General features: G+C 52.3%; 1 protein-coding gene across 1 annotated transcript in view; it reads left to right on the top strand.

Moving 5' to 3' along the window:
* The window catches only part of LOC147096521 (uncharacterized), a 38828-nt gene extending 16143 nt beyond the window's left edge, over positions 1-22685 (top strand). Inside the window, exons 6-8 of the mRNA XM_085975317.1 lie at positions 9236-9316; positions 14305-14517; positions 22370-22685. Of these exons, the coding sequence (XP_085831443.1) occupies positions 9236-9316; positions 14305-14517; positions 22370-22489 (414 nt within the window). The 3' untranslated portion in view covers positions 22490-22685. The remainder of the gene's footprint in view (positions 1-9235; positions 9317-14304; positions 14518-22369) is intronic.
* Positions 22686-23186: the final 501 nt, after the last annotated feature.

Here is a 23186-nt window from a genome sequence, read left to right as displayed (position 1 = left end):
CCTGTCTTCTCTTGGTAGCCTGGTCTGCCTGTGTCTGCCTTTTTCGATCGCTAGGCTGTGTTCGCTAAGTCTGTACCTTGTCAAGGTTCTTCTCAGTTTGTTATCCTTTACCATGGTCAGGTAATCAGCTATGTTGTATTGTCTGTTTAGGGCCAAGTAGCAATTGAGTTTGCTTTGGGTTTTTGTTGTTTCTGCCCAATATGTCAGATATTTTTCCTTTTGCTTAGCGACGATTGTGTTGGGTCGAATTCTTTGTGTTACCCTGTCACTGTCCTGGGGCTGGTTATTGTTAGTATTGTTAGTAGTTACTTCACTGAGTCCCAGGACTAGTTGACTGAGGGTATTCTTCTTTATGGTCAGCTCTTGGCATTTCAGGGCGTCGTAGTGATAGCATTGGGGGATTGCTCATTTGTAGGTGATTCCAAATTTGGTGGCTCTTTTTTGGATAGTGATTATTAATGGATATTGGCCTAGTTCCGCCCTGCATGCATTGTTTACTGTTTTCCTTTGAGTCCGGAGGATACTTTTACAGAATTCTGCATGTAGGATCTCAATTGGGTGTTTGTCCCATTTTGCAAATTCTTGTTGAGTTAGCGGTCCCCATACCTCACTGCCATAGAGTGCGATTGGTTCAATTACTGATTTGAAAATTTTGAGCCAAATGCTAATTGGGATTTCTATTTGGATTGATTTTTTGATGGCATAGAAAGCCCTTCTTGCTTTCTCTTTCAGTTCATTCACAGCCAGTTTGAAGTTTCCCGTAGAACTGATTTTTAAGCCCAAGTATGTGTAGTTAGTGGTTTGTTCAATTTTGGTTGTTCCTACTGTGAAATTTATTTTGGGTCCCTGATGTTTGGATCTTTGCTGGAACACAAGGACTTTGGTTTTTTGGGGATTTATTGTCAGGGCCCAAGTCTGGCAGTACAACTCCAGCAGGTCCAGGTTCTGCTGTAGACCCTCTTTAGTTGGTGACAGCAGAACCAGGTCGTCTGCATAGAGGAGGAATTTAACCTTGGATTCATATAGGGTGAGGCCGGGTGCTGTAGATTGTTCAAGTAGTTTTGCCAATCCATTTATGTAAATATTAAAGAGTGTCGGTGAGATTGGCGAGCCCTGCGTCACCCCCCGCCCCTGTGGGAAGTATTTTGTTTGTTTGTCTCCAATTTTAACTGCACATTTGTTGTTTGTATACATTGATTTAATTACATCATATGTTTTCCCTCCTACCCCGCTTTCGATAAGTTTCAGGAATAAACCGTCATGCCAGATGGAGTCGAAAGCCTTCTGGAAATCTACAAAGCATGCGTAGATTTTGCTTTTGTTATGGTGAACGTGTTTGTCAATTAGGGTCTGTAGGGTGAAGATATGATCGGATGTTCTATAGTTTGGCAGGAATCCAATTTGGCTTTTACTCAAGACATTGTGCTCCTCAAGGAAGTTTATAAGTCTTTTGTTTATGATGCTACAGAATACCTTCCCCAGGTTACTGTTTACACAGATGCCTCGATAGTTGTTTGGGTCGGCTTTGTCCCCACTTTTGTATATGGGCGTTATGAGTCCTTTGTTCCAGATATCAGGGAAATAACCGACACTCAGAACCAAGTTGAAGAGTTTTAGGATAGCCAGTTTCATTTTGTCGTCTGTGTGTTTAATCATCTCATTTAGTATGCCGTCTGTCCCGCAGGCTTTTCCTGGTAGCAGGTCCTTGAGTTTTTCAAGAAGTTCTTTTTCTGTTATTATGGCGTCCAGCGGGTTTTGGTTATCTTTTATGGCCATTTCTAGCTTTTCCAGTTTTTTGCATATTTGGTGTTGCTCTGGTCTTAGTGTGTTTTTCTGGTATAATTTTTCAAAGTGGTTTACCCATGTGTCCCCATTTTGAATGGCCAAATCGTCGTGTTGTTTTTTGTGTAGTGTTTTCAAGTTTTCCCAGAAACAATTGGAATCAATGGATTCCTCCATGGAGCTGAGTGTATTCTTAATATATTGCTCTTTTTTGGTTCTGAGTGTGTTTCTGTATTGTGTTAGTGTCTGACAATAAGTAAGGCGTAGTTCCTCATTTTCTGGATGTCTGTGTTTTTGGTTTGATATTTTTCTAAGTTTTTTCCTCATGTTATGGCAATCTCGGTCAAACCATTTTTCATAGTTTTTTGTTTTGGGTTTGTTCTTGCGAGCTTTCAAGTTTGCATTTGTTGCCAAATTATCAAAGATATTGTTTAGTTTACTAACTGCCCGGTTTACACCTTCTTTATTGTGAGTGTATATGTTATCCAGAAAGGTGTCTAAGAGAGCTTGAGTTGATGCATTGCTAATTGTTTTCTGGTATTTTTCCGTGTCGTTTTTGGCCCATCTGTATGATTTTTTGGTGTTGTACAGTTTACTGGGTTGTGTTTCTATGTTGTTTGTTTCTGTCTTTTTGAGGAACATAGTAATTTGACTGTGATCTGACAGTGTTGTTTGTGGTTTGACTGTGAATGCTCTGAAAGAGGATGGGTCTAAGTCTGTAATCATATAGTCTACTGTGCTGCAGCCAAGAGGTGAGCAATAGGTCGATCTTCCTAGGAGGTCTCCTATGAACCTACCATTGACAATGTACAGACCCAGGTTTCGACAGAGCTGTAGTAGCTGGTATTTGACTGCTTGTCGCAGTTATGCCTGTATGGAAGGGAAGGGATGTCAAAGTGGTTATTCCCGAAAACGTAATTGTTTCCCTGATTATTGGTGAAGTCTGGTTCTTCGCCCGTTCTTGAATTGAGGTCCCCACAGATCAACACGTTCCCCTGGGCCTGGTATTGGATAATTTCCCCCTCCATATTGGAGAAGGTGTCCTCTTTAAAGTACGGGGACTCGATTGGAGGGATATAAAGTGCGCAAATGTAAACATCTTGGGTGTTTGAGATAATCTCCCTCTCAAGTTTGAGCCACATATGGTTTTCGCCCTTTTTTATAAATTTGATGTAATTCTTAAGTTCTGTTTTAAACCAGATCAGTATGCCTCCGGAGTCTCTGCCTTGGGTTACACTTGGTAATTTATTGGAGGGGACCACCAGCTCAGTGTACCCTTGGGGACAGCCAGTGTGTCCTTTTCCTTTATACCAAGTTTCCTGTAAAATGATAATATCTAGGTCTTTAGTTTCATCGATGAACTCTGGGGTCCTACTTTTCACTTCTCGCAGTGAAGAGCGTAGACCTTGGATATTCCAGGTCGAAATATATAAGGATTTCATGTTAAGTTTGATCTTTTACTATGATAGGTTAAAGAGTGGTACGTGTTTGTCGTGTCTAAGTGTGGGAAAAAAAAAGATCACATCAGTTGTCTACAAAAGTTAATACAATTTGGTTACAGTTCTTTCTATTAATTAGTCCTTGATCCATAAGGCGGAAGTAGATGCTGCTGCACATCTGCTTATTGTCTCTTAATGGATTGTTTCTGTCTGAGGTATTGCGTACGTCCTGTGCATCTCTCCCTCTGTCTGGCTGGGAGCGGTCCTATTCCCCTGTGGGACAGGAGTGGTGCAGGTCTGATATTGTTGTTTTGCATGGGGATCCTCTCTGGTCTCGGTTGGTGTGTTGGTGGTCCTTGTAGTGTTCCTGGTATGTACCCCGCTGATCTCTGGTGGTCGGGGGGGGGTCCTCTTGGAGTCTGGGTATGGACCCGGTTAAAAGCGACGTCCTTCAGGGCTTTAGCAAAGATCGATATTCTTTGCCTTTGGATGTGGACGTGGTCGTAAAGACATTCCTCATCGAGGGTGGTGTGTTGGGCCAGGTGTACGTTGTGGTTTGATTCGCAGTCTCTTGCTATGCTGGCATTTATCTCATGAATTGTGTTGTTGTTGAAGTCTGTTCTCGGCAATATTGTGGAAACAGTGATTCTAGTGTTTGGAAATGTACTGCTTGCTTTCCTAATCATTGCTCTGAGCGATGTTGCTACTTCTTTCTGTTGGGTCTTTAGGTCATTTGTGCCCGTGTGTATTATTATGTGTTGGGGGGAGCCTAATCTGGCTTTGGTCAGCCATCCCATGGCTCTGTTTGTTGTTGGGCACCAGATCTTTTCTACTTTACTTCTAGGGAATAGCTTTTTTCTCCCCATAGAAATTTCCCATTTGAGTCTATGAGTATTACGACGTCAGCCTTGTTTGTGTTTACTGTCTGGTGGCTTTCGCTTGGACTCATAGTGTGTGTGCTGGGCTGGGGTGTCTGGTGTGTGCGTACCTCTTGTGCGCGGGCCCGCTTGTGGTTCCACGGTGGTGGGGGAAGATTGCGAATCAGTATGCTGGTCGGTCTGTGTGGCACCCCTTGTATTGTGTGTCTGTTGCTTTTGTTCCGTGTGGGAGTGCAGCCGTTCCGTCCGGCTCTGTCTTGTCTTATCTCTAGCCTTTGGTTGCTGGTCTAATGGTGTTATCTCTCCTCTATGGCTCTCTTCTTTTTCCTGCAGCTCTTTCACCTGATTCCTAAGTAGATTCACCTGGTTCTCAAGTAGCTTCAGCTCTCTCTTGTGTCTCTCCCTCTCCTGATTTTGATCGTCATTCATTTTGAGGAAGTCCTCTCTAAGTTTAACCATCTCTATCTCTAATTGATTAAATTTATCTTTTGCGTTGTATCTGGCTGTGTGATCCCGGGTATGTGTCTGGTCGGCCCTGGAAGGCTCACTCACTTCCTGGCTAGGCTGGTCGGCCCTGGAGGGCTCACTCACTTCCTGGCTATGCTGCTCTTCTCTTGGTGAGCTGGGAATGGTAGGGGGGACTATGTGTGGCTTCCTCCCTGGTAGTTATGCTGGGGTTTGTCAGTTGTATCGTGTGGCTGTGGTTCCCCGGGGTTAGTGTCTGGTTTGAACTGTGTGGCTCGTTCACCTCCTGACCAGGCAGATTTTCTCCTGGTAAGTTGTCAATGTTGGGGGGAGTGCGGGCCACTCTGGGGCTGTTCCTTCCCCCCTTAGTTAATTTTTTCAGTGTCCTGAAGGCCGTTGCAAATTTGTCGAGGTTGCCTTGCACTAATATTGTTCCGGTATTGTACGCGTTGACCGTCGTAGTTGAACTGTCTCCTGGTGTGTTAATTTTCATTATGGACCCATTTGCGGTATTTTCTAGCTTAACATTGGTATAGTGTGATTTTATTGCTGTGATCCAAGCCACTGGCTGATCTGAGTAGAAAATGAGGTTACTTTTTGTCCCATTGTTGTAACAGTCAGCAAAAAGTGTTTCTGGTTTTTCTCTCATCTGCTCATGCTTGATCGCTTTTATAGCTTTTTTTTGCGGTGTTGGGGGGAATCTGGAAGCGGGGCTGTTGTGGATCTTCTGATTCGCTCATTTTTGGTAAAGTATTGTTGATCTTAGAATAAGCTTTTCTGGGGCCCCGGGTTTGGTGTTTCCCTCTCCCTGTTCGCGAACTTTCCCGGTCCCCCTCTCCGACACCGTGGTCCCTGGGCCTCGGCTTCTGGGTTCACCCTTCTCAGGTCTGGGTCTGTGAGCCGCTGTTTCCCGGTGCCTTCGGGCTGTTCCCCTCCCCCTCAGAGGTCTCTGTGCCTCTGTCTCGGCCTGGCTCCTCGGGCCTTTCCCTGGCTTCAGTCTCCCTCCCTGGGCCCTGTACTCACAGTCTTGGTTTGCTTCTGGAAGCCTTCTGGTTGCTTCCCTTCTCCTCAGAGGTCTCTAGGCCTGGCTCCTCGGGCCTTTCCCGGGCTTTGTAGCCCAGCCGCCGCTCGGGCTGTGCCTCGTTCGCCGTTCGGGTGCTGGACTGCGGCCGTCGCTCAGGTGCTGGACTGCGGTCGTCGCTCGGGTGCTGGACTGCGGCCGCCGATCGGGCCGTGTCTCGTTCGCCGCTCGGGCTCCCCGAACCACCTCGTTCCGGCTGCCACTGCGTCTCCGTGCGGCCTCCCCGATTCGCCTCGTTTCCCGAAGCGGCCTCCCCGAGTCTCCTCGCTCCGGCTGCGTCTCCGTGCGGCCTTCGCGCCTCGGTTCCCGATGCGGCCGAGTCACCTCGCTTCTGCTGCTGCTGTGGCCCCGTGCGGCCGCTGTTCTTTGGTTTGTATATATTTTTTTCCCTTATTTTTTTTTCTAATTTCCTCTGGTTTTTTTTTCCTTTGGTGGTCTCTTTGGTGGTCTTTTCCTTCCTTACTTAATCTAGACTAAACTAAACTTAAACTTAACTAAACTAACTTAACTAGAACTAAATTTAACTTTAAAACCTCCTCCCCCCTCCCCGACCCAATCATCCCATTTTTAAAACCACCGCCAGGCTCCTCTCGCCGCTTTGCACAGTGCCTTTCTTACACGGTTGGTTCGGTTGGAGAAGACCCTTCCGCCCATTTGACCTCGTGCTTCCCAAATCCCAATCCCGGCGATTCCCCAGGAATGATTGTTTTTTTTCCCTCTCCCATTTCCCGGCTGTGAGGATGGGTCGGAAGCGAATTCCGCAGCCTGACGGCTCTGTGCCTGTGTGGAGAAGATTCTTAAGCCCTCTGTTCTAAATCTCTGGCATTTAATCCTCTGCGGAGACATTAGAAATTCGCGGCCAGAGGCGGGAGTGCGGTCGGGTTACTCACGCATCTGGCCGTTGGAAATGCCGGCGTTCAGCAGGAACAGCGCATGCGGGGAACGCCGGCATTTCCAGACCCGAGGTCTGTTCACAGCGCGTGCGACTGCACAGGCAGCGCGTGCGCAGTGAACTTTGTGGATTTCACTGATGGATTCAGTGAGGGTAAGTCCCTAGAACTTGCACTTAAAAAAAGCAAGTGTAAAGTTGTTCATTGGCTGGGGAAGGAGATATATTTTATGGAGGAGCTTATGAAATGCAATATTTAGGTTTGGGAAAGGGAGGGAAGTTATTTTAAGAAATTTTAAGTAAGTTTTAAACTTTAATTTTATTTTTTTAAACGGGTTTTCAGAACGGTAGGTAGAAGGAGCAATTGTGGCTGTGTGAATGGAATGTGAGAATGAGTTATGTATGTATGTCCACATATATTCCTTTACGTATATGTATGTATGTTTTATATTCCTTTACTAAATGTGTATGAATGTATATTTTTAATTATGATTTTCCAATAAGTTACTTTCTCTGAAAGTCATAATTAAATAATACATTCATACACATAATTAAAGGAATATATACATAACACGCAAAGGAATATATACAGACATACATACTTTCAGAAGCTCCACGATAAGAAATATCTTCCTCCGCAGCCTCTGGAGCAACTGCACCCATGCTTTTTTCATGTGTACGTTGTAATGACTTGACCTCACTGAAAGCATTAAGGAAAGCGGCGAATTATACTGCGCACGCACTGCCTGTGCAGTCGCACGCGTTCTGCCTCTGAACCCCTTCGTTCAGAGGACAGGAAATGCCGGTTTTCCCCACATGCACTGTGCATGCTGAAAACCGGCATTTCATCCGGCCAGATGCGTAAGTACCCCGACCGTACTAGCGCATTTGGAAGGGAATTACTGGGCCAACATTTTACATGTCAGTAAATGGGCCAGAAATTCCAGAACGGGGCTTGCAGCGCATGCAAGCCCCGTATTTCCACTTACCCCGCGCTCCTGCCGATCAGCTCCAGGGATGCCTGCACTTGGTGAAAGAGAAATAAGAATCCCGGGCAGCGTGTGACGTCACGCCGCCCAGGAGTGCAGCCAGCGTGACTGGAGCCCTATGCTGCCATTTTAAGTTGCTAATCGGATTGGGCCTTTGTCATAGCGGTAGGATCCCCGCCGCTGGGCCAGATCAGGGTAGGGTTTCGAACCCCGCTCCAGACAGTCCCGGCAAGTGGAGTCGGAGCTCCAACTTTAAATTCTGGGTGGACATCCAGCGGGATATTTGCGTCTGTGGGTGTGGGTGGCCCCCCCTCCTTGTATAGCTTGTGGCAGCCCGTAAAACCCTCCCGCCATAGGACTAACCGCCCTAATGGCTGGTTCAAAGATGGTTACGGTCACGGAATGAGCATTAATCATGGCCATAAATCCTTCCACCACTTCAAACAGTTCCACAAAGGGAACAGTGTGAAGACACGTATGACGACGACATTGCTAAATAAATAAATGGAATTAAAAAAATTATTTTAGGGCTTTTAAAAGTCTTTAAATTGCTTTAATTCTCTTTAAAACTACTTCAGATTACTCAAAATAATGTAAACATTTAAATTTTTTTTATAAAAGTTACCAAAATCTTTAAAAAACTTCCAAAAACCTATTTAAACTGCTGCTTTGCATGTAAAAATGCTCAGCAGCTTGACAGAAACATTGGGGGCGTGTCCAGTGAAACTGAGACCTCAAGGGGCGTGTCTCACTTACACTGCACGCTTCTGGCTCCGCGCTGGCTGCACTCCTGGGCGGCGTGACGTCATACGCTGCCCGGGAATGTGCTTTCTTTTTCTGTAAGTTCAGGCGTCCCAGAAGCTGATCGGCGCGAGCGCGGGGTAAGTGCAAATACGGGGCTTGCACGCGCTGCAAGCCCTGTTCTGGAATTTCTGGCCCAATGCCTTAATCATCGAGTGCACTCCCACCAGGATCTCTGGATCGCACCACCGGTTTAACCCCCTGCTGGTTTAACCCGCCTAACGCCTTGACCTAAACTGCTAACGCAGACTTCAACCCGATTTCAACAGGTTAACACCCGGGTTAAGAGTAGCGGACACAGATTGAAGCCAACATGCCCGTACCTGCAGTGCAGCTGGCACCGTACTCTGCCCGTGTTGCTTCTGTGCCTCTGATGCGCTATCAATTACTCATAAAAGACTGAGAGTTAAGAGAGTAACTAAAGGCTTTTATTAACAAAAGAATGAAGGTCTGCCTCAAGTGGTCGACCGGTCCAGAAATACAAAGGGCTGGGGAGCAGTCACCTTTATACTAGGACTTGTGGGAGGAGTCAGCCGAGGCATGTACACAGTGGAATACAAACAGTGGTTTACCACAGCCTCTGCCATGTGATTTTCCTTCTTGCTTGCCCCATCGTCAGGCTTCTTCCCCTGGGCAGGGAGGTGCATGGTGAGGTGGCCTGGATTGGCCCTTCTCCAGGGCAGCAGGTAGAAGGGTGGGGGGACAGAGACCCCCCCAGCACTGTTGAGTTCCTGGTCCCGGTGCCGCAGCAGCCCTGTCGACCCACTGACTCTGGGTTAGTTGGTTAGTTACAACGTCCATCCCGATTCAAGCCCTCGCATCAGATGCTTGGAACGGCCCGCTCTCCAAGTCTCGCTCCATCCTCGCTGAGCTGCCAACTAACTAATAAAACAAACTGATCTCTCCTCCAGATCTGGGACAAGCGAATGGCAAGCGAAGCTCGGAAGGTGATCAACGGCCCCCATATCTGTGGCCCTGCCATTGACATCAAGGTATCCGATACACACACCACCTCCCCACATGGTGGGAGTCCGGCGCCTTTACAGCGGTGGGGCAGGGGGATAGGGATGTGGGGAGGGGTAAGGAGTCCGGGGAGGGATGGGGGAAAGGGGCATGTGGTCCGGGGAGGGGGGTGGTGCGGGTCTGGAGGGGGGGGGGAATGGGTATGTAGTCCGGGGAGGGGGGGGTCCGGAGGGGGGGTGGGGAATGGGTATGTAGTCTGGGGAGGGGGAGGGTCCGGAGGGGGGGTGGGGAATGGGTATGTAGTCTGGGGAGTGGGAGGGTCTGGAGGGGGGGGTGGGGAATGGGTATGTAGTCCGGGGAGGGGGGGGTCCGGAGGGGGGGTGGGGAATGGGTATGTAGTCCGGGGAGGGGGTTGGGGAATGGGTATGTAGTTTGGGGAGTGGGAGGGTCCGGAGGTGGGGTGGGGAATGGGTATGTAGTCCGGGGAGAGGGTGGTCGGGGACGAGTGGGTGGTTCGGGGAGGGGGGGGTCCGGATGTGGGGTAGGGAATAGGTGATCTGGGGGGTGGGGGTCCAGAGGGGGAGAATGGGTGGTCTGGGGGGCGGTCTGGAGCGGGGGGAAAGGGGTGGTCCGGTGGGGGTCTGGAGCGGGGGGAAATGGGTGGTCCGGGGGGGGTCCGGAGGGGGAGGAATGGGTGGTCTGGGGGGGGGGTCCGGAGGGGGAGGAATGGGTGGTCTGGGGGGGGTCCGGAGGGGGAGGAGTGGGTGGTCTGGGGGCGGTCCGGAGGGGGAGGAGTGGGTGGTCTGGGGGGGTCCGGAGGGGGAGGAATGGGTGGTCTGGGGGGGTCCGGAGGGGGAGGAGTGGGTGGTCCGGGGGGGTCCGGAGGGGGAGGAGTGGGTGGTCCGGGGGGGGTCCGGAGGGGGAGGAGTGGGTGGTCCGGGGGGGGTCCGGAGGGGGAGGAGTGGGTGGTCCGGGGGGCTCCGGAGGGGGAGGAGTGGGTGGTCTGGGGGCGGTCCGGAGGGGGAGGAGTGGGTGGTCCGGGGGCGGTCCGGAGGGGGAGGAGTGGGGTGTCCGGAGGGGGAGGAGTGGGTGGTCTGTGGGGGGTCCGGAGGGGGAGGAATGGGTGGTCTGGGGGCGTCCGGAGGGGGAGGAGTGGGTGGTCTGGGGGCGTCCGGAGGGGAGGAGTGGGTGGTTTGGGGGGGTCCGGAGGGGGAGGAATGGGTGGTCTGGGGGGGGGTCCGCAGGGGGAGGAATGGGTGGTCTGGGGGGGGTCCGGAGGGGGAGGAATGGGTGGTCTGGGGGCGGTCCGGAGGGGTAGGAGTGGGTGGTCTTGGGGGGGGGGGGGGGTCCGGAGGGGGAGGAGTGGGTGGTCTGGGGGGGTCTGGAGTGGGAGGAGTGGGTGGTCTGGGGGGGGGTCTGGAGGTGGAGGAGTGGGTGGTCTGGGGGCGGTCCGGAGGGGAGGATTGGGTGGTCTGGGGGCGGTCCGGAGGGGGAGGAGTGGGTGGTCTGGGGGGGGGGGAGGAGTGGGTGGTCTGGGGGCGGTCCGGAGGGGGAGGATTGGGTGGTCCGGGGGGGCTCCGGAGGGGGAGGAGTGGGTGGTCTGGGGGCGGTCCGGAGGGGGAGGAGTGGGTGGTCCGGGGGCGGTCCGGAGGGGGAGGAGTGGGGTGTCCGGAGGGGGAGGAGTGGGTGGTCTGTGGGGGGTCTGGAGGGGGAGGAATGGGTGGTCTGGGGGCGTCCGGAGGGGGAGGAGTGGGTGGTCTGGGGGCGTCCGGAGGGGGAGGAGTGGGTGGTTTGGGGGGGTCCGGAGGGGGAGGAATGGGTGGTCTGGGGGGGGGTCCGCAGGGGGAGGAATGGGTGGTCTGGGGGGGGGTCCGGAGGGGGAGGAGTGGGTGGTCTGGGGGCGGGTCCGGGGGGGGAGGAGTGGGTGGTCTGGGGGGGTCCGGAGTGGGTGGTCTGGGGGGGGGTCTGGAGGTGGAGGAGTGGGTGGTCTGGGGGCGGTCCGGAGGGGGAGGATTGGGTGGTCTGGGGGCGGTCCGGAGGGGGAGGAGTGGGTGGTCTGGGGGGGGGTCCGGAGGGGGAGGAGTGGGTGGTCTGGGGGCGGGTCCGGGGGGGGAGGAGTGGGTGGTCTGGGGGGGGGTCCGGAGGGGGAGGAGTGGGTGGTCCGGGGGGTGGGGGGTCCGGCTGGTCGGAGGGGTGGGGGGGGGGGTCCCGGGGGGGGGGGTCTACAATTTGCAGCAGTATCCCTCGCCTACTGAGGATGAAACAGAAAATCAGCCAGTGCTCCTCCGAAAAGAAAGACTTGCATTTCTGTAGCGCCTTTCCCAACCTCGGGACGTCCCAAAGCGCTTTTCAGCCAATGAAGTGCTTTCAAAGTGTCCTCACTGTTGTAATGTAGGAAATGCCACAGCCAATTTAAGCACAGCAAGCTCCCACAATTAGCAATGAGATAATGCCCCTCCGACAGTGCGGCACTCCCTCAGTACAGCCCCTCCAACAGTGCGGCACTCCCTCAGTACTGCCCCTCCGACAGTGCGGCACTCCCTCAGTACTGTCCCTCCGACAGTGCGGCGCTCCCTCAGTACTGCCCCTCCGACAGTGCGGCGCTCCCTCAGTACTGCCCCTCCGACAGTGCAGCGCTCCCTCAGTACTGCCCCTCCGACAGTGCGGAGCTCCCTCAGTACTGCCCGTCCGACAGTGCGGAGCTCCCTCAGTACTGCCCGTCCGACAGTGCAGCACTCCCTCAGTACTGTCCCTCCGACAGTGCGGCACTCCCTCAGTACTGTCCCTCCGACAGTGCGGCGCTCCCTCAGTACTGCCCCTCCGACAGTGCGGTGCTCCCTCAGTACTGCCCCTCCGACAGTGCAGCGCTCCCTCAGTACTGCCCCTCCGACAGTGCGGAGCTCCCTCAGTACTGCCCGTCCGACACTGCGGAGCTCCCTCAGTACTGACCCTTCGACAGTGCAGCGCTCCCCTCAGTACTGACCCTTCGACAGTGCAGCGCTCCCTCAGCACTGCCCCTCCGACAGTGCGGCGCTCCCTCAGTACTGACCCTCCGACAGTGCAGCGCTCCCTCAGTACTGCCCCTCCGACAGTGCGGAGCTCCCTCAGTACTGCCCGTCCGACACTGCGGAGCTCCCTCAGTACTGCCCGTCCGACAGTGCAGCACTCCCTCAGCACTGCCCCTCCGACAGTGCGGCGCTCCCTCAGTACTGACCCTCCGACAGTGCAGCGCTCCCTCAGTACTGACCCTTCGACAGTGCAGCGCTCCCTCAGCACTGCCCCTCCGACAGTGCGGCGCTCCCTCAGCACTGCCCCTCCGACAGTGCGGTGCTCCCTCAGTACTGACCCTCTGACAGTGCGGCGCTCCCTCAGTACTGACCCTCCGACAGTGCAGCGCTCCCTCAGTACTGCCCCTCCGACAGTGCGGCGCTCCCTCAGTACTGACCCTCCGACAGTGCGGTGCTCCCTCAGTACTGCCACTCCGACAGTGCATCGCTCCCTCAGTACTGCCCCTCCGACAGTGCAGCGCTCCCTCAGTACTGCCCCTCCGACAGTGCAGCGCTCCCTCAGTACTGTCCCTCCGACAGTGCGGCGCTCCCTCAGTACTGCCCCTCCGACAGTGCGGTGCTCCCTCAGTACTGCCCCTCCGACAGTGCAGCGCTCCCTCAGTACTGCCCCTCCGACAGTGCGGAGCTCCCTCAGTACTGCCCGTCCGACAGTGCGGAGCTCCCTCAGTACTGCCCGTCCGACAGTGCCGCACTCCGTCAGCACTGCCCCTCCGACAGTGCGGCGCTCCCTCAGTACTGACCCTCCGACAGTGCAGCGCTCCCTCAGTACTGACCCTCCGACAGTGCAGTGCTCCCTCAGCACTGCCCCTCCGACAGTGCGGCGCTCCCTCAGCACTGCCCCTCCGACAGTGCAGCGCTCCCTCAGTACTGACCCTCCGACAGTGCAGCGCTCCCTCAGTACTGCCCCTCCGACAGTGCGGCGCTCCCTCAGTACTGCCCCTCCGACAGTGCGGCGCTCCCTCAGTACTGCCACTCCGACAGTGCGGTGCTCCCTCAGTACTGCCACTCCGACAGTGCATCGCTCCCTCAGTACTGCCCCTCCGACAGTGCGGCGCTCCCTCAGTACTGCCCCTCCGACAGTGCAGCGCTCCCTCAGTACTGCCCCTCCGACAGTGCAGCGCTCCCTCAGTACTGTCCCTCCGACAGTGCGGCGCTCCCTCAGTACTGCCACTCCGACAGTGCGGCGCTCCCTCAGTACTGCCACTCCGACAGTGCGGCGCTCCCTCAGCACTGCCCCTCCGACAGTGCGGTGCTCCCTCAGTACTGCCACTCCGACAGTGCATCGCTCCCTCAGTACTGCCCCTCTGACAGTACGGCGCTCCCTCAGCACTGCCCCTCCGACAGTGCGGTGCTCCCTCAGTACTGCCACTCCGACAGTGCATCGCTCCCTCAGTACTGCCCCTCTGACAGTACGGCGCTCCCTCAGTACTGCCCCTCCGACAGCGCGGCGCTCACTCAGATAACAAAAAGTCACGAGGAGCATAATTTGAGTGAAGTTGGTAGGCCTTTGGGAGAAGGGCTTTGATCCCACTATCAGCACTGACCTGGTTGGGTTCTGTCCCTCTGGCGTTAGTCGGTCGATTCATCAGGATCGGGCTCGGTCACTGAGGGATGCAGGAGGCGAGTGTGCAGTGGAGAGTCAGGGTAGGGCCTGTATATCAACAATAAAACCAACACGGTGAGAGGGTCCCAGTGTGCGATGGCAATTCCGAGCTCCCAGGCACAGCCTGCCTGCCAGGAAACATTGACGCGGCCCCAAGGGTATCAATACTTGGTTGCATGTCATATCTGTCAGGCTGCTAGTCAGTATTGACTGAGGCCCTTGTGGGTATCTCCTTGCTCGCAGCTGTATTGACATTACAGAAACAAAACCGCGGGACAGTTGCAATGCTAAAGCTCTTGAGGGTCAGTGTACGGTCCAGTTCTAAGCTGTGGGTGTTCGTATGCAGAATAACAAGATCCTGACGGGGTCCTGGGTTGCCCGAAACTCGCTGCAGATCTGGGATTTTCGCAAATCGGGTGCGGAGAAGGTCATCCCGTTCCCTGCGGACATGGACAACGGCGAGTTCATCTACGCGGCTCGGTACTGTACCGGTGACATCATCGTCGCAGGAGGGAGCGGCACGAACAGCGCGCAGGCCATCAACTATAAAACCGACACGGTGAGAGGGTCGCAGCGCGCGGGGGCAATTCCCAGCTCCCAGGCACAGCCTGCCTGCCAGGACACGTTGACACGGCCCCAAGGGGAATCAATACTTGGCTGCATGTCATATCTGGGTGATTGGGCAGATGCAGTATACTGTGGATAAATGTGAGGTTATCCACTTCGGTGGCAAAATCAGGAAGACAGATTATTATCTGAACGGCAATAGATTGGGAGAAGGGGAAGTGCAACGAGACCTGGGTGTCCTTGTGCACCAGTCGCTGAAGGTAAGCATGCAGGTGCAGCAGGCGGTTAAGAAGGCAAATGGTATGTTGGCCTTCGTAGCGAGAGGATTCGAGTATAGGAACAAGGATGTCTTGCTGCAGTTGTACAGGGCCTTGGTGAGGCCAAACCTTGAGTATTGTGTGCAGTTTTGGTCGCCTTATCTGAGGAAGGATGTTCTCGCCATGGAAGGAGTTCAGCGAAGATTCACCAGACTGATACCTGGGATGGCAGGAGTGACATATGAAGAGAGATTAGGTCGATTAGGCTTATATTCACTGGAGTTTAGAAGAATGAGAGGGTATCTCATTGAAACTTATAAAATTCTAACAGGACTAGACAGACTAGATGCAGGAAGGATGTTCCCGATGGCGGGGGAGTCCAGAACCAGGGGTCACAGTCTAAGGTAAGCCATTTAGGACAGAGATGAGGAGGAATTTCTTCACCCAGAGAGTGGTGAACCTGTGGAATTCTCTACCACAGAAGGCAGTTGAGGCCAATTCATTAAATATATTCAAGAAGGAGTTGGATATATTTCTTCAGGCTAAAGGGATCAAGGGATATGGGGAGAAAGCAGAGACAGGGTACTGAATTTGGATGATCAGCCATGATCGCATTGAATGGCGGAGCAGGCTCGAGGGGCCGAATGGCCTACTGCTGCTCCTATCTTCTATGTTTCTACGTCAGGCTGCTAAATTACAAACACTGGATGTCCTTGAGACACTGAGGAGCGTGATTTTTACCCAAACTCTCCGGGCAGGAATCCTACGGGATCGGGTGGATCGCCGATTTTTACACCCCTGCCCGGTCCCACCCATTGACTTCACCGTCGAGTTACACGGGGGTGAGTGTGAAACCGGCGTCGCACCCGATCCCATCAGTTTCCCCGACGGGATGGTTTTGGGTTAAAATCAGCCCCCTGAAAGCCTACACTGTTGATAGAATCGTTTCTCAATGAAGGCGCTCGCCCATTTACAACACACGGGTTATTACCACAGCCACAACCGACGCTCATAAAGTGCCCAAAAGGTCAAATATCCCAAAGGGATTTCCACACAGAGACACAGATGGAGATTGAGCAAGGAAGAGATTGGGATGGGCGGCCGTAAGCTTGGTTGAGGAGGTGGGATTTGACGATGGTTTAGGAGGTGGAGGGAGGTTCCAGAGGTGACTGAAGGTGGGGGGAGGCGAATGCCAGAAACAGAGGAATGGATTTGGGCTTTTTGGGGGGCTGGAGAGGGTCACAGAGTTGGGCAGGGGGTGAGGGCCCTGGAGGGCGTTAAAGGTGAGGGCTCCGGAATCTCCGCAGCATTCCCCCGATCTGATCTGTAACAGCGACAGAAGCTCTGCCGAGACGGTCCTGTGCCTCGTTTCTCCCAGGTTTGCTCCAGAGACTTCCAAATTTGCACCAGCCTGTGTGTGGAAAAAGTCCTTCCTGATTACACTCCCGAATGGCATAGAAACCTAGAAGATAGGAGCAGGAGTAGGCCATTCAGCCCCTCGAGCCTGCTCCGCCATTCAATGAGATCATGGCTGATCATCCAAATTCAATACCCTGTCCCTGCCTTCTCCCCATATCCCTTGATCCCTTTAGCCATAAGAAATATATCCAGCTTCTTCTTGAATATATTTAATGAACTGGCCTCTACTGCCTTCTGTGGTAGAGAATTCCACAGGTTCACCACTCTCTGGGTGAAGAAATTCCTCCTCATCTCAGTCCTAAATGGCTTACCCCTTATCCTTAGACTGTGACCCCTGGTTCTGGACTCCCCCGCCATCAGGAACATCCTTCCTGCATCTAGTCTGTCCAGTCCGGTTAGAATTTTAACTCTAATTTAAACACCTGAATTAGATCACCCGTTGCTCAAGCTCAAGGGAAGACAAGCCTAGTCCGTGCAACCTGTCCTCGTAGTCTGACCCTTTCAGCCCCGGTATCAGCCTGGTGAATCTGTGCTGCCCCCACCCTCCAAGGGCCAGTAGATCCTGCGGGGCCCAGAACTGGACACCGTGCTCCAGGTGGCCCAAATCGCTCGACAAATGAAGCAGAACCTCCTCCCCTTTATATTCCAACTCACCTGAGATGGACACAAAGCTGGGTGGGAGGGTAAGCTGTGAGGAGGATGTCGTGAAACTCCAGTACGATTTGGACAGGTTGGGTGATTGGGCAGAAACATGGCAAATGCACTATAATGTGGATAAATGTGAGGTTATCCACTTTGGTGGCAAAAACAGGAAGGCAGATTATTATTTGAATGGCAATAGATTGGGAGAAGGGGGAAGTGCAAAGAGACCTGGGTGTTCTTGTGCACCAGTCGCTGAAAGTAAGCATGCGGGTGCAGCAGGCGGTTAAGAAGGCAAATGGTATGTTGGCCTTCGTAGCAAGAGGGTTTGAGTACAGGAATAAGGATGTCTTGCTACAGTTGTACAGGGCCTTGGTGAGACCGCACCTTGAGTATTGTGTGCAGTTTTGGTCGCCTTATCTGAGGAAGGATGTTCTTGCCATGGAAGGAGTTCAGCAAAGACTCACCAGGCTGATACCTGGGATGGCAGGAATGACGTACGAGGAGAGATTGGGTTGATTGGGCTTATACTCACTGGAGTTTAGAAGAATGAGAGGGGATCTCATCGAAACCTATAAAATTCTGTCAGGCCTGGACAGACTAGATGCAGGAAGGATGTTCCCAATGGCCGGGGAGTCCAGAACCAGGGGTCATTGTCTAAGGATAAGGGGTAAGCCATTTAGGACTGAAATGAGGAGGAATTTCTTCACCCAGAGAGTGGTGAACCTGTGGAATTCTCTGCCACAGAGGGCGGTGGAGGCCAGTTCATTAAATATATTCAAGAAAGAGTTGGATATATTTCTTATGGCTAAAGGGATCAAGGGATATGGGGAGAAGGCAGGAACAGGGTACTGAATTTGGATGATCAGCCATGATCTCATTGAATGGCGGAGCAGGCTCGAGGGGCCGAATGGCCTACTCCTGCTCCTATCTTCTATGTTTCTATGAGATAAAGGCTAAGATTCCGTCCAGCCCTTCTCGACGACTTTCTGTGGCCTGTCCGCCAGCGTTGAGTGAGCTTTGATCGCCCGCGCTCGTAGGCTGGTCAGAGTATGATCTCGCGGCTGCTCGGAAAAGTTCAGTGCACCAGGAGGGAAGTGGGAAAAGGGAAACGAGTAACGGGCCGAATTCTGAAATGAGCATTTCTTGATGCACAGACGTGCCCGGCTGGGCATGCAACGGTTTTGAGAATGGCCAGTAGGCGGCAGTATTGTTGGTGTTGATTGCCGGAGAAGACTGTAAGTTTGCGATGTTGATACGCTGGTTTATTTGGATTTTATAAACCGATCTCTGTCCCTCTTAAAGTGCTGGTGCTAACAACAGCAACAACTTGTATTTATATAGCACCTTTAACATAGTAAAACATCCCAGGGTGCGTCACAGGAGCGATTATCAAACAAAATTTGACACCGAGCCAACATGAGATATTAGGGCAGGTGACCAAAAGCTTGGTCAACGAGGTAGGTTTTAAGGAGCGCCTTAAAGGCGGAAAGAGAGGAGGAGGGCTTAACCGGGAGCCAATGTAGGTCAGCGAGCACAGGGGTAAAGGGGGCCTCTCCCAAAGGTACGAGCTTTTCGACCACGGGGAGCATCACCGCTAAGCTGCAGCTCCAAGCCAGTCCCGTCCTTGCCTGATGTCCACATCGAAACACGTTGCAGCAGGGCGTCACTGAATAGCAATGGGGGGCTGCGTTTTCCTGCATGATCCCACCCGAAATCAGGTGGGATAGGGATAAAGGGAAATAACATCAGAAAATGCTGGAAATACTCAGCAGGTCAGGCAGCATCCGTGGAGAGAGAGACTGAGTTAACGACTCAGGTCTGGGACTCTTCATCTGATGAAGGGTTTCGACCCGAAACGTTAACTCTGTTTCTCTCTCCACAGATGCTGCCTGACCTGCTGAGTATTTCCAGCATTTTCTGTTATTTCAGATTTCCAGCATCCGCAGTATTTTGCTGTGGTATTAGGGATAAAGGGAGGCATCCTGACACAGCGCCATCGCGTGGCCGGGAGGGCGCACTGCAGCCCGGCGGGGGGGTGGGGGGGGGCCCCGGCATCTTTATAAAGGGAAATAACAACGGAAAGTGCTAGAAAACCTCAGCAGGCCAGGCAACATCCGTGGAGAGAAATTAGAGTCGATGTTTCGGGTCTAACCCTTTTCCAAAACTGGAAAGGAAATAGATCGAAAGGCAGGGCTGAGAGAGAACAAAAGAAGTGGAGAGACATTAAGAGGTATTCAAAACCAGACGAGATGGTGGTAGGACTAGTGGAGACAAAAGACGGCTCTAGATTAGGTGTGAAATGCGCTGGCAGAATGGGAGACAGCTGCCATGTGGGAGAGAGAAAAAAGGAAAGGCGGGGGGGGGGGAGGGAAAAACCAAAACAAAGGGGTGGATAAAAAATATAAGTAAAAATGTAATAGGGGCCGAGGTTATGATCTGAAATTGTTGAACTCGATATTGAGACCGGAAGGCTGTAAAGTGCCTAATCGGAAGATGAGGTGCTGTTCCTCGAGTTTACGTTGAGCTTTCGTGGAACAGTACAAGAGGCCGAGGACGGTGAGGTCCGAGTGGGAATGGAGCGGTGAATTGAAATGACAGGCGACCGGAAGCTCGGGGTCACCCTTACGGACTGAACGGCGGTGTTCCGCAAAGCGGTCATCGGTCTATCTCCCGCACTTCTGCCCTCACCCCTGCCCCTCCCTCCCGGAACCACGATAGGGTTCCCCTTGTCCTCACCTTTCACCCCACCAGCCTCCACACTCAACGGATCATCCTCCGCCATTTCCGCTACCTCCAAAGTGATCGCACCACCAAACGCATCTTCCCCTCCCCTCCCCTTTCAGCATTCCGTACGGACTGCTCCCTCCGAGACACCCTAGTCCACTCCTCTATCACCCCCAGCACCCCTTCCCCTTCGCCCGGCACCTTCCCGTGCAAGCGCAGGAGATGTAACACCTGCCCCTATACCTCCCCCCTTCCCACTGTCCAGGGCCCCAAACACCCCTTCCAGGTGAAACAGCGATTTACTTGTACTTCTCGCAATCTAGTATACTGTATTCGCTGCTCACGATGCGGTCTCCTCTACATTGGGGAGACCAAATGCAGATTGGGTGACTGCTTTGCGGAACACCTCCGTTCAGTCCGTAAGGGTGACCCCGAGCTTCCGGTCGCCTGTCATTTTAATTCACCGCTCCATTCCCACTCGGACCTCACCATCCTTGGCCTCTTGTATTGTTCCACGGAAGCTCAACGTAATCTCGAGGAACAGCACCCGAAACGTCGGTTCTAATTTCTCGCCACGGATGTTGCCTGGCCTGCTGAGTTTTTCCAGCATTTTCTGTTGTTATTTCGGATTTCCAGCATCTGCAGTATTTTGCTATCTTCTTTATAAAGGGAGTCATCCTGACCCCGCGCCATCTAGCGGCCGGGAGGGCTCACTGCAGCCCGGCATCTTTATAAAGGGAGTCATCCTGACATAGCGCCATCCAGCGGCCGGGATGACACACTGCAGCCCGGCGGGGGCCGGCATCTTTATAAAGGGAGTCACCCCGCCATCTAGCGGCCGGGAAGGCGCACTGCAGCCCGGCATCTTTATAAAGGTAGTCATCCTGATACAGCACTATCTAGCGGCCGGGAAGGTAGCACCAATTCAATTCAATTCAATTCAAATCGCTTTATTGGCATGACAAGGTACATCTTATGTTGCCAAAGCATCGAAAAACATTTATGGTTGAACACATAAACACAGATCTATCCATACAGTGTATAAACAGATATATCCCTGAGTGTATAAATATACATTCATATAATTTGTATATACTCTTTTCTTATATTTAGTGGTTGTCCCTCTGTTTATGGCAAGCTGTAACATAGTGTGCCGCTAAGGTTACATAATTTCTTTCTTCCCCTAGTAGGTATGGGAGTTTTTGGTCGTCATTCAAATTTCTGAATTCCGGGCATATTTTTGTGAATTTTGGGTAGAAATTCTCCCTTATGCCCTGATATTTTCTACAAGCTGTGAGGAAGTGCATCTCTGTCTCCACCACTCCCTGACTGCAGTGAGAGCATATCCTGTCCTCTCTTGGTAGCCGGGTCTGCCTGTGTCTGCCTTTTTCGATCGCCAGGCTATGTTCACTAAGTCTGTACATTGTCAAGGTTTTTCTCAGTTTGCTATCCTTTACCATGGTCAGGTAATCAGCCATGTTGTATTGTCTGTTTGGGGCCAAGTAGCAATTGAGTTTGTTTTGGGTTTTGCGCACTGCAGCCCGGCGGGGGCCGGCATCTTTATAAAGGGAGTCACCGCGCCATCTAGCGGCCGGGAAGGCGCACTGCAGCCAGGGCAGTGTGTGGGAATCAATCTGTATCTACCCCTTGCTGTACATATCCTGGCAATGTCTGATCCGACAGTCTATGGGAGCGTTAATGTGTTGAGCTATTATAGGTACAGGTTGGGTGATTGGGCAGAAACATGGCAAATGCACTATAATGTGGATAAATATGAGGTTATCCACTTTGGTGGCAAAAACAGGAAGGCAGATTATTATTTGAATGGCAATAGATTGGGAGAAGGGGAAGTGCAAAGAGACCTGGGTGTTCTTGTGCACCAGTCGCTGAAGGTAAGCATGCAGGTGCAGCAGGCGGTTAAGAAGGCAAATGGTATGTTGGCCTTCGTAGCAAGAGGGTTCGAGTACAGGAACAAGGATGTCTTTCTGCAGTTGTACAGGGCCTTGGTGAGACCACACCTTGAGTATTGTGTGCAGTTTTGGTCGCCTTACCTGAGGAAGGACGTTCTTGCCATGGAAGGAGTGCAGCGAAGATTCACCAGGCTGATACCTGGGATGGCAGGAATGACGTATGAGGAGAGATTGTGTCGATTGGGCTTGTACTCGCTGGAGTTTAGAAGAATGAGAAGGGATCTCTGTTGAAACTTACAAAATTCTAACAGGACTTGACAGACTGGATGCAGGAAGGATGTTCCCGATGGCGGGGGAGTCCAGAACCAGGGGTCACAGTCTGAGGATAAGGGATAAGCCATTTAGGACTGAGATGAGGAGGAATTTCTTCACCCAGAGAGTGGTGAACCTGTGGAATTCTCTACCACACAAGGCAGTGGAGGCCAATTCATTAAATATATTCAAGAAGGAGTTGGATATATTTCTTAAGGCTAAAGGGGTCAAGGGATATGGGGAGAAGGCAGGGACAGGGTACTGAGTTTGGATGATTAGCCATGATCTCATTGAATGGTGGAGCAGGCTCGAGGGGCCGAATGGCCTACTCCTGCTCCTATCTTCTATGTTTCTATGAATGGGATATAGCCTGATGTTTAACCACACGGACTGCCGAGGTGAGGGATCGATCTGCTGGCTGCAGTCAGTCCTCGGGCCTTATGTTCATCACAGGCCACCAGTAAAGACACAGAGACTGGGGCTCCCAGGGATTCGACAGATGGTCTTGAGTGCCTGCTTTTCTGCTGTAGTGGAGATAACCATGTTTCTCTCACGCTCTCTCGCTCTGTCTCTCTCTCAGGTCCTGGGGGAGATTAAACTGAACCACCACCCTGTACATGCTATTGCCACTGCGCTGGATGGCCAACACATTGCTGTCGCTGGAGTCGGCGGGAATCTTCGCCTCGCTTACCTCCTTTAGCAGAGGATGAGCCGGAGTGGGACCAAGGTCATCGGTAACTCGGTCCCAAAAGCTGAGTGTTTCTGAGTTAGCAAGATTGTCATTACAAATCTTACTGAGATATTACTGTGTGTGTTCATGTATATTTCCGCCATCTCGTGCAGTCCAAGTGTAGATTAGGATTGTTGCCTTTGTCTCTCTTTCCCCCCCCCCCCCCCCCCCCCCCCTGGTGTGGAGATGCCGGAGTTGGACTGGGGTGGACAAATGTAAGAAGTCACACAACACCAGGTTATAGTCCAACAGCTTTATTTGAAATCACAAGCTTTCGGAGCGCTGCTCCTTCTTCAGGTGAAGTGGAGAAATGCATAAAGACACAGCTTATATAGTCAGAGAATAATGTCAGATGTTTACAGGTAATCTTGCCAACTGCCATTTATCACACCTCGGCAAAAAAAAAAATGTTTTTTGTCTTTTTTTGTTTTTCATACAGACCCCAGCATCTGCAATATTTGACCCCTTGTGACCCCACCTCATTGTTCTTTGATATAATGTTTTCCTGACTGACCTGTTTGGACACCATTCACACCATTGATTGCTGTGATTATCTCTCTGCCGAGGTGTGATAAATGGCAGTTAGAAAGATTACCTGTAAACATCTGACATTATTCTCTGACTATATAAGCTGTGTCTTTATGCATCTCTCCACTTCACCTGACGA

Source organism: Somniosus microcephalus, unplaced genomic scaffold (assembly GCF_052327205.1).
Source record: "Somniosus microcephalus isolate GS21.2 unplaced genomic scaffold, FLI_Smic_1.0 unresolved_chr1, whole genome shotgun sequence".
Lineage (NCBI taxonomy): Eukaryota > Metazoa > Chordata > Chondrichthyes > Squaliformes > Somniosidae > Somniosus > Somniosus microcephalus.
This window is presented reverse-complemented; position numbering and strand designations above follow the sequence as displayed.